The following is a 16499-nucleotide window of genomic DNA, read 5'->3' on the forward strand; positions in this document are numbered from 1 at the left end:
TTAATTAACAGTAATATTTTGATGTTCGACTACCTGGTTTTTGTTGCAAAACTCCTATACCTGGTTCTTCCTTCACCTCTTTGAAGCAGTCCCTCAGAGCTGTCTGAGAGACTTGTCTTCTGGGCTTAAGTCCTCAGTTTTCTCGGCCAAATAAAACATAATTCTCAACTTTCAGGTTGTGTAATGATTTTTTTAGTCGACAGTGGCGTATGACAACAAATGCTCAATAAATTAGCTCTTCGTATTGTTTAAATGGACATAAAATATAGGTGGCTACCAGTTTCTGCACATTTGACATATATGTGAAAAAAAAATCTAATTCCAGATTGGGCGGCAGGTGAATTTGTACTTGTAGCTTCCTACACTTGGGATGTGCTCCTCCTCTCATGACTAGTGCACACTCAGCTCAGATATCCCCTCCTGGAAGGGCCTTCCTTATCATTCTGCTCATTTCCTTCCTAATAATACCACTGTTGATAGGTACTTATTTACTTGCTGTTATCCATCTCTTCTACTAGAATATAAACTCCACGAGGTCTGTGTTGCAGGCTGACTTAAGTCAGTCTGGCCTTCCAGCATTGTTGGGTTCTTTTGTTTAATATTGGAGACCTCCAAAATCTAGAAATAAGTGGGTGCTCTACAACCCTCTCTCCAGGCTTTGGCTTCCAGCTGGGAAATAACAACGAAAGCAATTTCTTGTCTTAATTCTGCCAGGCTTACAGTCGTTTATGAGAAAGCAGTGCCAGCAGGTCCAGAGCCACATACCGTCTGGTCACTCTGGATGAGTCCCCACACTGTCTTTGGGCGCTGAGGTTCCTCCGGTACAAGTGCGGTGATGATGTTCTGATGACGAGGCTGGCGAGCTGTGACTCAAGTCAAGCAAGAGAGTCTCCTGAGGGGTGGAGAGAAGCAGCACAAAGGTTCCAGATCTTGAGTCGCACATTACAGGTGTCAGATTTTTGGCCTTGCCAGATATTTGATGTCTTGGTCTTGCAGAGATGGTGGAGTCTGTATAATCTTAACCAACCACATATCTTGGACACCACTCTTTTCACAAATCAAAATTACTTCTCATTCCTTCAGACAGTTTGCTAATTAACAAACCTTTTGTTGTATTTTAAAATAATGATACTTAAAGTGCTAAGCAGGAGTGTGAACTCCTGATAACAGAACTTGAAATGGTAACTGACGACTACTAGGGTGTCCATAAGTCATTATGTAAATATACAGTACACACAGTGCTCATTGTTTATACCGAAGTTTTCCTAAATTACAGGAATTGTAATAGATGGGGACCTTCTCTGTTTTATTTCCTATAGTATCTCCATCACTTAAAACAGTACTTTGTACATGATAGGTGTTGCGTGAATGAATAAAATTATTGCTGATAGGAAAAAAAAAATCTATGTTCTAAACAACCAGTTTACAGACTTCTGGAGCATAACTGACTTTTGAGGATTTGTAACTTGAAAAATTAATCTTTTTAAAGAAATCCATGAGTATTTTTATTTAATCTAGACCAAGTCGATAATATGGTTGTCAATCAAATATCTAAATTGATTAGGATGTCATTTTATGAATATGGGAAACACATCCATTACCATCCATATGCTTAAAAATGCTGTGAAAATGACAGAAAAAATACTGTTGGAAGAGAAAAAATCTGGGAATTCCCTGGCGGTCTAGTGGTTAGGACTTGGCACTTTCACTCTGGGGACCTGGGTTCGATCCCTGGTCGGGGTACTAAGATGCTGCAAGCCTCACGGTGCAGCCAAAAAATATATAAGTGAATAAAAATTTTAAAAAGGAGAGAGAAAAAATCTGTAAAATTCAAGAAAGGTTTAGAATGCCACTGACAGATGAAAACTATGGAGTAATTCCTGAATGATGGAAAAGTTACCAGTTCTGTAGAGGAGCAAAAGTGGTTAAAAGGAGCCAAGGATTGCTACAGAGTAGAAACAGTTCTGCAGACCTACATCCCAGAGTAGGGAAGCAGCAGAAGCAGGTAAGCAACCTGGGGTGTTCATCGGAGATTAATGCAGAGCTTAGAAGCCAGGGAGCCTTCCCCAAGTTTCAGTACCTTTTGCTCCAGGCTAAGTGGGCCAAGGGGTCTGTGCCCTGGTGTCCTCTTGTCCCATCAGAAAGCTCAGGACTCCCAGAGGATAAGCTGCCCCACCGCCCTGACAGCATTTCTGCTGCCTCCCAGCAATTTCCAGTGGCACGCTGGTTATTTCTGAACATTTCTTCAGTTACACAATGGAGATAAAACAACTATCTTAAGAATTTGGAAAATATTAAATAAATGAATGAAAAACCCCAACATAGCACATGGTGCTCATTATATTATATAAAGAGCCCCAAGTTTGTAAGTGGTCTGTATTCAGTGCTGTATAGAAACACTTAAAGTAGTATGAGGACATTGGCCTTTCTCAAGTAGTGGAACACATGTGGGTGAATTAATTTAGCTTTTTTGGAAATCATTTCATGAGCCATGTTTCTTAACATTAAACTAGGATCATGTTGTCATAAATCATCATTTAATATAAGCAAAGCATTGAAAATAAAGTCACAAGATTTATGGCTGTTTCAAATAAACTCAAATACATTCCTAAGTTTTTCTAATTCATTCATTAAAGAAATATCATATCTAGATCTGATTATGCAGCTGTTCCTTCAAGTCCCTGAACGGAAGAATGACTACAAGAGAAATAAGTCTCCTTTGAGAATCTATTGCAATAGAAACAATGAAATGTGCTAGTCTGATTTTTGGTATTGTTTTGTTTGCAGTTATAATGAAGGAAAAGATAGTGTTCTCAGGGCTCACCAAAGCTTTTACCTCCAAGAATTTTTCTTTAGGTCCTCTTAATTTACCAGTAATTTGATCCAAATCTAAATGATATTCAAAATACCCCTCAGATGTTTTTAATCATACTAACTTTTGCTTCAAGTCCAATTACCTTCATTAAGGCTCTTTGATTCAGTAAACATTTCTTGTGCCTCTGTGCTATGCTATGCCCTGAGAATACACCACTAAATAGGACAGGGTCCCTACCCTCTGGAGGCAACACAGAAACAGGTGATTTTAATTAATGAGGCCAAGGAGGCTACCTAGAGGAGATGTCACCTGAGACCAGAAGAATGAATATGACTTTTTCAGGGAAGGGAGGGTATGAGGAGAATTCCACAGAAGATCAAATAGCATGAGCAAAGACACAGAGCCATGGCATAGCCCTGGGGAGCACAGGCAGGTGACAGCAGTCAGTTCTGTATTGCGAGAACATGAAACCAAGTAGAGACTAGGTGGGACATAAAGCTAGGGGAGTAGGTGGGCCTGAAATGGGAGGACCTTTATGCTCTATGAGCAGAGTTAATGGAAGGTCCTCTTAAGGGTTTTGACTGGGCTGCTGATAGACATTTGTGTTTTCAGTAGATCTGGCAGGGCTGTGTCAGGGAAGTGAAATGAAGGAGGTTCAGAATTAAGGAGAACCAGGTTCAAAATAAGGAGAACCAGGAAGCTCTGTTAGAGACTTTGCAGTGGTCCAGGTGAGACAGTAAGAACCTAAATTAGTGTTGGGAAGTCTGTGTGGAAAGGAAGGTGGGGGGGCGATGGGTTTTAAAAATACTTAGGAGGTAAGACTTGGAAGATTTGGAAAATGAGGAAGAGGTTAGGTTGATTCCAGATCCCTGGCTTGCCAGACTAATGGTGGCTAGGCTACCCTTGGGCATTCATGTTGAGTCTGAAACACTGTAGGCATCAAAGCTGCCATCTAAGTATATTTCTGTAGCTGGAGAAAAGACTTAGGGAGCATTTAGTGAAAGGTGAGAGTTAGAACCGTGGAAGTGGATACAACTGTCTACTCCAAGGAGAGCTTGGAAAGAGCGAGAAGGGGGCAAGGCAGTGGGAGGGATGAAAGAGAATTGTTGACAGAGGGGTGAGAAGGCAGAGAGAAAGACAGAGGCAGTATCAAAAGAGATCCATTAGGGACAGTAATGTTTAAGAAGTGGGCGGGGAAACACCGAGAAAGCAAAGTAAGCAGGAATGGTTAGAGAACTCCATAACAACCAGAAATGAAAAAATTGCATTATAGTAGTCACGGGAAGGAGAGGTCAGTGGTATAAAACATGGCAGAGAAGGCCAGCAAGACACAGACTGAAATGTAATCAGTGGGTTTGGCATCTACAAGAAATTGGTGGCCTTTGGGAGAGCAGATGCAGTAGCATGATGGTGTCTGGCCTTGGCTCAAGAAAAGGAGGGGCACGAAGTAAAGATGCAGGAGGCCAGAGCACCAACAGTCTTTCAAGTGAGAAGGAGGAAAGCAATGGGCAGCAACTGGAGGGACTTACATACGGGCCAGGGAGATTATTATTGGTTATTTTTAAATTTAAATTTTATTTATTTATTTTAATTTTTTGGCTGCACCACGCGGCATGTGAGATTGAACCCACGCCCCCTGCATTGGAAGCACAGAGCCTTAACCTGGACTGCCAGGGAAGTCCCTATTGGTTATTATTATTTTTTTAAAGGATTTGAGTGACTAAGGGGTATATATGAGCTGTAAAGGAAGTGTGAGTCAATGGGGACAAGATGGTGATAGAAGGGAGGGGACAACAAATGGCCAGAGGAGACGAGAGAATAGTGTCAACCGTAGTATGGAAGGAATGGTGTCCAAGAAGAGAATCCATGCTCTTAGATCAATGATGAGGAGGGAATAGAAGTACTTTACAAGTGAAGGCAGAGAGATGAGATAGGTATGAAGATGTTCCGTTAGAAGGCCAATCTGTTCTAAAAGTTTACTCCTCATATCTTTAAAAATGATAATTGAGTAATAAGATTAATAAAAGACTTAAAAGCTACAAAAATTATTTATGTTGGCTGCTTTTTTTTTTTTGCGGTACACGGGCCTCTCACTGTTGTGGCCTCTCCCGTTGCGGAGCACAGGCTCCGGATGCGCAGGCTCAGCAGCCATGGCTCATGGGCCCAGCTGCTCCGCGGCATGTGGGATCTTCCCGGACCGGGGCACGAACCCGTGTCCCCTGCATAGGCAGGTGGACTCTCAACCACTGCGCCACCAGGGAAGCCCTGTTGGCTGCTTTTAAATTATTTTATATCATAAGCCTTATGAGCTATTTTTTCCTACCAAGTAGTCCCTGTACAAACCCATTTTGGTAAATTAAATGCAATTATTGATCATCTCCTTTTATAAAGAACAATATTAAATCATCTGCTTTGTATTCCTGGTAAGGTGAACATAATGGCTCATTGCCACACCGCTGCAGAGATTTCATTGTGGGTGATGGTGTTTTGTGTTCTTTGTTAGATGGCGCAGGCTGTTCATGGTTTGTTAAAGTAGCGACTTGGAACTTTATTGACAGCACGATCATAATGAAATGTAAATGTCATTCCTGAGGTCCTTCAACCTTTCATATTTTCATTGCATTTCCGAAAAGAGGAATGGGTGTTTTTATTAAATGCAAAGGTATTTGTGCACAGCACATTCAGTGCATGAATTCCTTAGGCACTTACTGTGTTGCCTAGTACAGTGCTGGTCTGGGAGGAAGTCAGAAGAAATAAGGAGGCATCTACTTGTCCTGGAAGGAGCTGCCAGGTAGGGAATGTGGAGCGGAAAGTACCACCGTGGAAGATGGCAAGGGCCCCAAGGCAGGAGGGCAGGGGAAGGATGGGGAGGGCATTGCAGGGCCTTTATTCAGGGAACTTTATGCAAGTAGTGGGTGATAAGGGAAGTCTGCTGTTTATATAAACATAGAAGGTCTAGTACCTCATTAAAAGTCTCCAGACAACTGGTTTTATAGGCTCTCAAGCAAGACAAATTATTTGGAGAAGTGGAGTGAAATGTAAATGAAGTTTCATTTTGTTCTCAGTCTATCAAGTGTAGTAGATTCAAGGTCCAGCCCTGGAGCTTATGAAGTATTGGGCAGGATGACCCAGTGGTTAGGTTCTTCCTTGTTAGAACATAGGCACTGGCCTGGGACCATAGGTGCAGACTCTGTTCTGTATTGACATGGGGTGTGGGGCAGAGCTGAGCGGTTAGTCTGGGTGCTTGTGTGCCTTCCCTGCAGCAGAGTCATGCTGTGGTGGACCCAAGTTCCATCCTGACTACTAGATGAGATGGGTATGTTGCCTTTCTTCTTTCAGATAGACCTCCATGGCCTACTAGGAGGTTTGCGTTGGACCTAAGATTATTTCTGTAAATCCCCCTCTTCCAGGAGTTCACAGTACAGTAGTGGTGATATGACAGACGAACAAATATCAAAAATGCAAATAGCTGTCTGAAGGGTGCCTTCCTTTCTGAACTGCCTGTCTTTTATTGGCCCCTCCAGATCCTTTCCCCATCCTAATCCACTCTGTTCTGTGCTCTGGGATGCTGACCTATGTAGTCAACTTGTTTTCCTTCTGGTCTCCTTGGTTCTGGCCGATGGAAGGCTCTAGCAGGGTGGGAGGACAGGAGAGTGAGGTGGGAAAGTCTGTTCCCCTAAGCTCCTGTCAAGTAGCCCTTTTCCCAGTCACTATTCTTCCAGGATTTTAGTATTTCCTTTCGTTCCTTGTTATTTCAAACTCGGTGTGGAGCAGCTTCCCATGGTTGCGTGCCCCAGGGTACTGTACCATCTCAGGTTGGTTTCTCTGCCCACATCTCTGTCGATGCTCCTTGATTAATCTCAGTTACTCTGTTGGTAATGCTCTTTCCTGCTGGGACCTGACCACTTTCTTTTCTTTTTCTGAAAATGATTAGAGACAGCTTACAAAGAAAGACAGGCTGCAATGAATAGCTGCGGGAGAGTTGGGCAAAGGTAGGTAGTGGCCGGGGGGCAATAGTCAGTACAGTTCCTGTAGTTGAACTCTAGCTTCAGAGTGATGCCTGGGGCACAGTAGATGCCAGGTGAGTTTTCTCCCAGCTCTCCCGAAATGTTTCCTTGGCGCTTAGTCTTTCTCAGGCTCACTTTCTCTAGGTTTCTTGTGATTTGTCCCCCAGCAACACTCTTCAGCTTAATTTCCTATTGCTTAAGTTCTGTACCTGCAGTCTGGAATTTAAAGCTGTAGTTGGCTCCTTCCCAGAATATAGTGCATTTTTCATTGAATAAATGGGGAGATAAAGGACAAAATTTTTGCTTTGTACCTTGTCCTGTCAGAAATCTTTGAGTTGAATATTTTGAAATTTGATGTTTGCAAAACCAAAGCCTTCTAGGAAAAACATAAGACAAATCCAGATTGAGGGACATTCCTCAACTCAGTACTTCTTAAAATTGTCAAGGTTATCAAGGCAAGTCTTAAGTCTTAAGGCAAGTCTGAGAAACTGTCACAGACCAAAAGCTAAGGAAATGTGATCAGTAAATGTAATATGGTGTTCTGGATAGAATCTTAGACATTAGGGAAGAACTAGTGAAATTCAGATATTGTCTGGAAGTTTGTTCATAGAAATGTACCAGTGTTGGTTCTTTAGTTGTAACAAATGTACCATGATAATGTCAGATGTTAACAGTAGAGGAAACGGGGTGCCAGGTTTATGGGAACTCTACGTCATCTTTGCAACTTTTCTATAAGTCTAAAACTATTTTAAAATAAAAGTTCACTTAAAAAATCAGTCTTTCAGAAAAAGCAAATATCGTATGATAATGCATATATTTGGAATCTCGAAAAATGGTATAGATGATCTTATTTGCAAAGCAGAAGTAGAGACGCAGGCGTAGAGAACAAATGTATGGATACCAAGGGGGAAAGGGATGGGGTGGGAGGAATTGGGAGACTAGGATTGACACATATACATTATTGATACTATGTATAAAATAGACAACTGATGGGAACATAGTGTATAGCACAGGGAATTCTACCTAATGTACTGTGGTAACCTAAATGGGAGGGAAGTCCAAAAGGGAGGGGATATCTGTATGGCTGATTCATTTTGTTGTGCAGTGGAGGCTAACACAACATTGTAACAATAAAAATTAGTAAAAGAAATCAGTCTTTAATATCTAAATAACCTCAGTGGAATTGATATTAATGGTAAACCGAGGTCAGTGTTTTGCTTGACTTTTAAAATTAATGGTCTGTTTGTTTTATAAACTTAATGGTCTAATGGTAGACAAGCCTATTTGGTTTAGTATAGTAAATAACCTAAGAATTTAAAAGTTGGCCTTAATGGCCTGGCTTATCAAGAAAGAAGGAAAAAAATGTCAACGTAATAAAACATATTTAGAATTGGATTTGCTTATTTTCCTTAATTCCTTTTGTTACCCTAAAACTGAGTTTGCCTGTTGGTGGGTGTTGAGCCAAAAGACACAAACAAGCCAAAGATGGGGAGAAGGAAGGATTTATTATTTGCAGCAAGTAAGGAGAACACCAGGCATCTCTCCCAAAGCAGTGTCTCCCCATCAACAAAACTGGGGAAGTTTTAAGCTAAGGGTACATGCATATTCATGAAGGGGCTTGGGTGGTTCATGAAGGGGCTTGGGTGGTAGGCAGAGTCCAAGCTTTAGTGGATTGAAGTCATGAGGGTCAGAAAAGGTTGACATCATCATCCCTTAGATTTCTGGTGGGTGAGCCCCCAAGGGGGGGTGATTTAAATTCTGTAGAACGGCTCAGACTGTGCTTTAGTCTCACCTTTACCACTGATATAGAATTGGGAGTCTTTACAACTGATTTGCTATCTTTGCTATTGTTACTTCTCTTGCCTGATAAGGTTGTTTCTGCATTCTTTTGTTCCCATGATATAACTGAGACCTGTTCAAGGACAAGCTTTGTGGCCAGGCTTAAATCACACAATGGCTTAGGCCAAAAATGACTTCTCTTATGTCAAGAAAGCCATGCCTCGTTCTCTTCGGGGACCCCCCCCCCCCAGCTACCCTATCTGATTACACTTTTACAAATGTATTGGATCTAGTCTGGACAAGAGTTTTTTTTTAAGAAAATGTAATTTTAAGTAATTACAGAGTTCAAATATATACTTTGAAATTTGAAACATAGTATGTTGAGATAGAAAGGGAAGATGGTGTATCATAATAAGGTTAACATTTTAAAACGTAGTGATACATGACATATTTAACGTAAACTCATCAAGGCTTTCAAGGACTTTTTCCCTACTTATCCTTGAAACTGAAGCAGCAAGTAAGTTTTTTCAAATTTGAAACTCAATCATTGTTATTCCAACCACATTAAGATTAGAGAGCATAAGGAAGTGAAAGCTTTTGAAATCAGCTATGGTAGATAATTGGCTGCCTCTGGCTATGTAGAGAGACGGAAGTTTCTCTAAGCAAGCACTCGGCTGAAAATTTGTATATCTCTGGCTTTCGTTATCTTTGTTGGACCCATTAGAGAACCTGGGGAAAAAAAAAAACCTCTGGATTCTCTTCTAAGAATATGTACATATACATAAATCTTTTAAGAACAATTTTATGGAGGTATAACATACAGTAAAGTACACAAATCTTAAGTATATAGCTGGATGCATTTTTACATATAAATACAATTGTATAAACACTGTCCAGATCAAGATGCAGAATATTTTCAGTTCCCAAGGAGGCTCCCTTGTGTACCTTTTGAAACAGTACCTCTCTCCCTCTTTCACTCACCCACCCAGAGGTAAACCGCTATTCTGACTTTCAGCACTGTACCTTAATTTAGCCTGTTTTTGACATTGCATAAGTGGAATAATAAAATATGTACTCTTCTATGTTCTGCTTCTTTCACTTAGCATTATGCTTTGGGATTCTTGCATGTTGTTGCCTGTAGCAGAAGTTCTTTGCTTTTTTCTGCTCAATTTCTGTGTGGTATTCCATTATATGAGTATAATACAATTTATCCATTCTGTTGACAGTATTTAGCTGTTATATATAAAGCTATTCTGAACATTCTTATACATGTCTTTTGGTGGATATGTGCACTTACTCATCTTACGTGTATAGCTAAGAAGTAGAATTACTGGGTCACAGAGTATGTGTATGTGTACCTGATAGTTTTCCAAAGTGGATATACCAATTTATGCTCCAAATTGCAATATATGAGAATTCCAGTTGCTCCACGTGCTGTCAAACCTTTTTTTTTTTTTTTTTTTGTGGTAAGCGGGCCTCTCACTGTTGTGGCCTCTCCCGTTGCGGAGCACAGGCTCCGAACGCGCAGGCTCAGCGGCCATGGCTCACGGGCCCAGCCGCTCCGCGGCGTTTGGGATCCTCCTGGACCGGGGCACAAACCCGTGTCCTCTGCATCGGCAGGCGGACTCTCAACCACTGCACCACCAGGGAAGCCCTCAAACCTCTTTATTGTCAGTCTTATAAATGTTTGCTATTCTTATGTGTGTGTTTTTGCCCCCATATGATTGCAGGGGGATTTTAGGTTTCCTAATGATTAATCATGTGCTCACATCAGGATTTCAGATTAAGAACTTCATAGTTGGGTGATAGTTAACAGTATCTGTCTACGGATGTAGTTCTTGTCTCTTCTAATTTATTCACAATTTCATGGAATATTCTGTAATCTAGAAACTAAATTGTAAAGTTCACCACCATGGCGAATCCTTCTTAAAAAGGGTAGAGAAAGAAGTGAGGAAAAGCATATAACATGGTGTATATGTATATATATGTGTGTGTGTGTGTGTATAAGTTGGACGGAAACAGTGAGGACAAATCATTACCTGCTCCTTGATGGAAAGGGTCCAGTGTAATCTATCTTCCACCCAGTGGCTGCCTGATCCTTCAGGGGAAGGGGGACTTCCCTTGGGGAAGTCTTGGGGACTGAGGATTGGTTTCTTCTATTGGCAAGTTAGGTACTTAACTGTTGGCAGGGGCCAGGTTAGCCTTTGTGAGAAGTCCTTGTGTGGAATCCATGCATAGCCTCTGCTGTGGTCACCATGGCCACTTCTAGTCAGTCTGTTGAGGATGTCCTGGGGTGGCTGGTGACAGAGGCTAACTGACAGCCAGAGATTTGTGATTTTGTTTACTTGATTATCGAGAGGCCCCTCTGCGGTGGATGCCCTTCAGTGTATATCCACACGGAAGAAAAACATTTTTCACATACTGTGATCATCCTGAGTGGTCCTTCCATATACCTCTTTCTAGATCTTCTTGTACCCTCTCTCCCAATACTGTTTTTCCCCAAGTTCTTGACCATCCAGGGTGACCATTAGCTCTTGCCCATGACTCAGTGTAGATCCATAATTCTGGCCATTTCTCAGTGTTGATCAAGTGGACAAGCGAAAGTAGTGGTCACACTTGTGTCTGCTAGGATGATTTCTCTTCACGAAGTATTTCAGGGATGCTGTTCGTTGGAGATGCGAGGCTGCAACAGTCCTCTTTTGCTTGGTGCCAGATACCGTACAAACTCTCTCTTAACCAGGCCCAAGTTTCCTTCTCAGTCAGCTGATCATGAGAAATTCTCCATGAAGCTCTAGGTGTGGTATTATAATAGGAGTAGGCAGTAGAGGTGTCTGAGCCATCTGCTTATATGATTTCTTGTGCCCCGTAGACCTGCTTTAGCCCAGTCTCTTTTACACCATTCACTTTTGATGGTTGATTGCTTCTGCACAGGCCCAACCTTGTGGTCTGGTGGGTCAGATAGCATTCAGATCATTATAGGCAGCTCAGGTCACAAGTCACTTGATATCTTTTCATCAGGCTCTGCCAAAGGCTAGTTGCAAGCCAGGAGTCTTTTCTTAAAAAGACAGTTATCTGCAGAAGAGGGCATGACTTTATTCAAGAACCTTAGAGGGTGGGTGCTGTGATTCTCTGGATTTTATTAGATGCAACTAATTGGACCTGCTGCATCTTAAGACCCAAGCGGCATAGCAGTTGGTACTGCAGACCAGACATGCTGCCTAACCACCTCTTGCTCTGGGCCCTACTCACCACTGGTGATCTTTAAGGTTACCTAGTAAAGGTAACCTATAAGTGTGTATAAATGTATTGTCTTTAAAATGTAAAGAGGCCCGTGAAGAGTTGTGCCTCTTTTTCAATAGTAAGCAGTTCCAGGTTCAGCAATTTGCATTTCACTTTGGAGGGGATGTTCCAACATGTTCTAGACCACTGTATCCCCAGAAACTTTACTGACGTTGCAGCCCTTGAATTTTCATGGTGTTTTTTTCAACATCAAGCTTGGATGCATTATACTAAGACACCAAGGAATTTGTTATGTCCTGTTCATCAAGTCTAGTCTGCATGGTGTAGTCAATGCAGCAGACCAGTGTGATGGTCTGTAGGATGTGAAGACAAGCAAGGTCTCTGTAGACTAAGTATGGCAGAGAGGAGAGTTGTTAAAAGCCCGATTCAAGAATGTTGAAACTGTAGTCTTGAACTTGACCTGAAATAAAAGTAAATGGTTTCTTGTGTTCCTTGCATATTGGTAAAGCATTTTCCAGATGAGTAGCTTCCTATCAGGTGTCAGGAGCTGGATTTGCTCCAGAGAAGGTACCTCATTTGGTAAAGCCAGCTACCTTGGAGCCACTGCTTGAGCCGTTCTCTAAGATCTGTCCGTTCTCTGCATGGACCAAAGAGGTGAATGTGATCCTTGAAAATTTCAAGTTTTTGGTGGTGGTATTAATCTCTGCAGTTTTCCCGTGGATGTAATATTTCCTTTGGTTTACTATCCTAGTAGGGAGGTCACTTTGTCATTCCTATCATAATGGCCCATACCCAGTGGTCATGGAGCCATTGTGGGAAGTCTATCAGTGGTGGAGCATATTTACTCAATAACACATTCAGAAACTGAAAAATAACCATAGGGTGGGTCCATGGATTTATTGGACCCACTGTGCGATGCAGGAGGCCAAAATATGATTCACCTGACTACAGTAAACTTGACTTTGACTGTTAGTATGGTGTTTTAGGTCCCTAGGATTTAGTGGAGCTCTGACTTTTCAGAAGTGGAAAGGGAAGGATTGCTGTCTGAGGGAATCAAAGCAAGTGGAACGTGGTTTGTTATGCTTTTGTTTCCAGCTCGAAGATCACTCAGTATACCTATAAGAAGGGCAACCCTAGGAGTCGGTAAGGGCCAGCAGGTGAAGGAGTGGAACTCTTCGTGGGTGGTGGTCTGTTGCAAAAGGTAGTTCCTGCAGAGCTTGTAGTTGTGTTAGGAGAAGGTTTGATTGAAAGAGCGTATTTGTTTTCACACATTCTTAATGCTCTCAGACCGGCTCCTAATGAGGTACCAGAAGTGACCTTCATCATATTGGAAATTGAGTTTCCGTTGTGAAACTCAGTTTGTGCTGTACATAAACACATGTAGCACTCCACAGCCAGTGAAATATCAGTTTGAACTGTGAAACATGCTTGTAGAAAAGAGGTGCTTAGGTGTTTCTTTTTCTGACAAGGAAGCCCCTGTTACCTGTTCTTAAATCAAATTAAGAAAGAAAACACAAAACTTCTTTCTTTAGTCATGTGTAATAGTTTTTCTTACCTGATGGTAATATGCTATGCTTATTAATGGCATTAGTGTTCTCTGAGACTTATAAAAGACATAGTTAAAAATGCAGAGAGGGCTTCCCTGGTGGCGCAGTCGTTGGGAGTCCGCCTGCTGATGCAGGGGACACGGGTTCGTGCCCCAGTCCGGGAAGGTCCCGTATGCCGCGGAGCGGCTGGGCCCGTGAGCCATGGTCGCTGAGCCTGCGTGTCCGGAGCCTGTGCTCCGCAACGGGAGAGGCCACAACAGTGAGAGGCCTGCGTACCGCAAAAAAAAAAAAAAAAAAGCAGATAAAACAGGTTTGCTAGTAGCGTCTTGGCATATAGTTTGCAAAGACTTCAGCATCCATAAGCCATGTTTGAACTAGACCAACTATGAATCGTGAAGTATTTATTGTTCACTTGTGCAGAGGCTGCTGTTTGTTTTGGAGTCCTAATCAGAAAATGGGCTTTTCATCTATCAGAAGCCTTTCCTGGATATTTTTTGTACAGGGTAACTATATGGCAGGGAAAAACGTACAAAAAGCAGTACTTGACTGACAGTTAGCTTATATTCACTGTTTTAGGGGAATGGGTGGGGTTTTGTCAAAGTGAATTAAATGTTTCTTCCATGTCCTTCCTTACCCTGCCTCAAATTTGGCTTTCTCCTGACATGCCTCTTCCCATCCTCCCTTGCCCGATGGTAGTATATCATTTAGCCAGGGAGTGCGGTCTGCTTTTACTTGCCTTATCACTGCCCCTTCCAGGTTGTTTCTCTTCCCTTCGTTTATTGTCCTCTCTTGCCTTCTCCTTATCTTCAACTCAATCTATTCCTGACCTGTGGGTTCCTCCTCAACACAGATTTAGGTGCTCGGCAGCTCACACCCACTGTTTTCCCTGTAGTTAGTTGTCAGCCTAGGTGACTCCAACAGCCATCTAGAATCATAATAACTAACATTTAATGAGTTCTTGTTATGTGCCAGGCACTATTTTTATTTTTTTAAATTTTATTTATTTAATTTAATTATTTTGGCCTCACTGCACCGCATGTGGGATCTAGTTCCCTGACCAGGGATTGAACCCATGCCCCCTGCGTTGGAAGCATGGAGTCTTAGCCACTGGACCACCAGGGAAGTCCCCAGGCACTATTTTAAAAGCAAGTTTATATAAAAGTCAATCCTCAGAATAGCCCTCCGAGGTAGGTACTGTCATTATTCCCATTTCACAGATGAGGTTATTTGCTTGAAGTCACAGAACTCAACCAGCAGGTGTGGGTTTTGAACTCAGGTAATCTGATTCCAGAGTCCATGTTCTTAACCAGTATATCCTGGGAGCTTTAAAAAGTGCTGATGCTTAAGGCACATGCCTGAAACTAATAAGAATCTGAGGAGCAGGACCCAGGTAGCTGTTCTTAAGTCTCCCCAGGTGATTCCATTGTGTAGTTAAAGTTGAGAACCATTGCTCTACATCTGCACTACTTAGTATGGTAGCTTCTAGCTGATTGTGTTCATTTAAATTTAAATAAATGAAGGTTGAAATAAGTAAAAACTCAGTCCTTCAGTCTGCTTGGCACATCTCAAGTGCTCCATTGCCCCCTGTGGCTAGTGACGGCTGTATTGGACCAGGTAGATACAGAATATTTCTGTCCTGGCAGCAGTTCTGTTCGACAGCGCTAGCTATACTATGACGCCTTCCATCCCTCACGCTGTCTGCTTCCTTGACCCCATGACCTTCACTGTTCCTTATAGCACTGACATGGCTTAACCCTGGCCTTGTCATCACTTGGAACTTGTCTGCTCTGCAAAATCTTTAACTCACAAATCCCTCTTTAACCGGAGTCTCCTATTCTGTCTTCTCTCTAGCTCATTTACTTAGTCAGCCTCTCCACCTACCCATTTTCCCTGTCAGCTTCCTCCAGGCTTTCATTCTATTTTTCCATTCAGTTTTGGACTCCAGGATCAGTAACGTCCTAGACATTTCCTCTGTGTCTTTTGTTTTCTTTCCTTTCCTGCTGTGCCCACAGTGGCCAGCTCTGATGCTGGATGTGGAGGTGTTGACGTTCCTTGCTGCCCCTGGCTCCAGTGCTGCTAGAGAAAATCATCTGTCTTCAAACAGATGTTGCCTTAATTTTTCAGTCTCATTTGGAAACTCATATCTGCACAGCAGCCCTTTAAGTCAGCGGTCCCCAACCTTTTTGGCACCAGGGACCGGTTTCATGGAAGACAGTTTTTCCACGGACCAGGGGTGAGGGGGTGGGGGGATAGTTTCAGGATGATTCAAGCACATTACTTTTATTGTGCACTTTATTTCTATTATTATTACATTGTAATATATAATGAAATAATTATGCAACTTGCCATAATGCAGAATCAGTGGGAGCCCTGAGCTTGTTTTCACTTGCCACTTGCTGATAGGGTTTTGATATGAGTCTGCAAGCAATTGATTTATTATGGTCTCTGTGCAGTCAAACCTCTCTGCTAATGATAATCTGTATTTGCAGCCGCTCCCCAGCGCTAGCATCCCCGCCTCAGCTCCACCTGAGATTATCAGGCATTGGATTCTCATGAGGAGCGCACAACCTAGATCCCTCGCATGCGCAGTTCACAATAGGGTTCGAGAGCGCCTATGAGAATCTAATGCTGTGGCTGATCTGACAGGAGGCAGGGCTCAGGCGATAATGTGAGCCATGGGGAGTGGCTGCACATACAGATGAAGCTTCGCTTGCTTGCCCACTGCTCACCTCCCACCTCCTGCTGTGCAGCCTGGTTCCTAACAGGCCACAGACCATTACTGGTTCTTGGCCCAGGGGTTGGGGACCCCTGCTTTAAGTCACACTTACACAATTCTCTCTTTTCCCCCATAGTGGCTGCTGCAGACCTTTTCACCCCTGGCATCCTGATCTCCCACCTCTGCCAGCCTCAGCAAATGCCCCTACCTCTCACCTGGAGGCAGTGCAGTGTAAACTCCTGTGCTTCCCTCCCTTCCACCTTCACACTCCTCAGGAGCAGCGCCCACTCTTCGTTCCTTCCCTCATCTCAGAAGAGAAGCCCCACTCCTTTCTAAGGCTCACCTCTCCAGCAGGTCACCCAAGCCCCATCGTCCTATACTGGGGCTTTGCCAAG

The 16499-nt window shown here is 42.7% G+C and overlaps 1 protein-coding gene across 6 annotated transcripts in view; it reads left to right on the forward strand.

The window, feature by feature from the left end:
• Positions 1-16499, forward strand: part of EPB41L4A (erythrocyte membrane protein band 4.1 like 4A) — a 259288-nt gene that overhangs the window by 37341 nt on the left and 205448 nt on the right. For 5 of the 6 annotated variants that reach the window (XM_019940833.3, XM_019940834.3, XM_019940835.3 and 2 more), the window contains exon 3: positions 715-948. The exons of the other annotated variant lie outside the window; for it this stretch is intronic. In XM_019940833.3, coding sequence (XP_019796392.1) covers positions 847-948 — 102 coding nt within the window. In that variant the 5' untranslated portion in view covers positions 715-846. The remainder of the gene's footprint in view (positions 1-714; positions 949-16499) is intronic. 6 annotated transcript variants of the gene reach the window in all.

The sequence above is a fragment of the Tursiops truncatus genome, chromosome 3 (genome assembly GCF_011762595.2).
Source record: "Tursiops truncatus isolate mTurTru1 chromosome 3, mTurTru1.mat.Y, whole genome shotgun sequence".
Lineage (NCBI taxonomy): Eukaryota > Metazoa > Chordata > Mammalia > Artiodactyla > Delphinidae > Tursiops > Tursiops truncatus.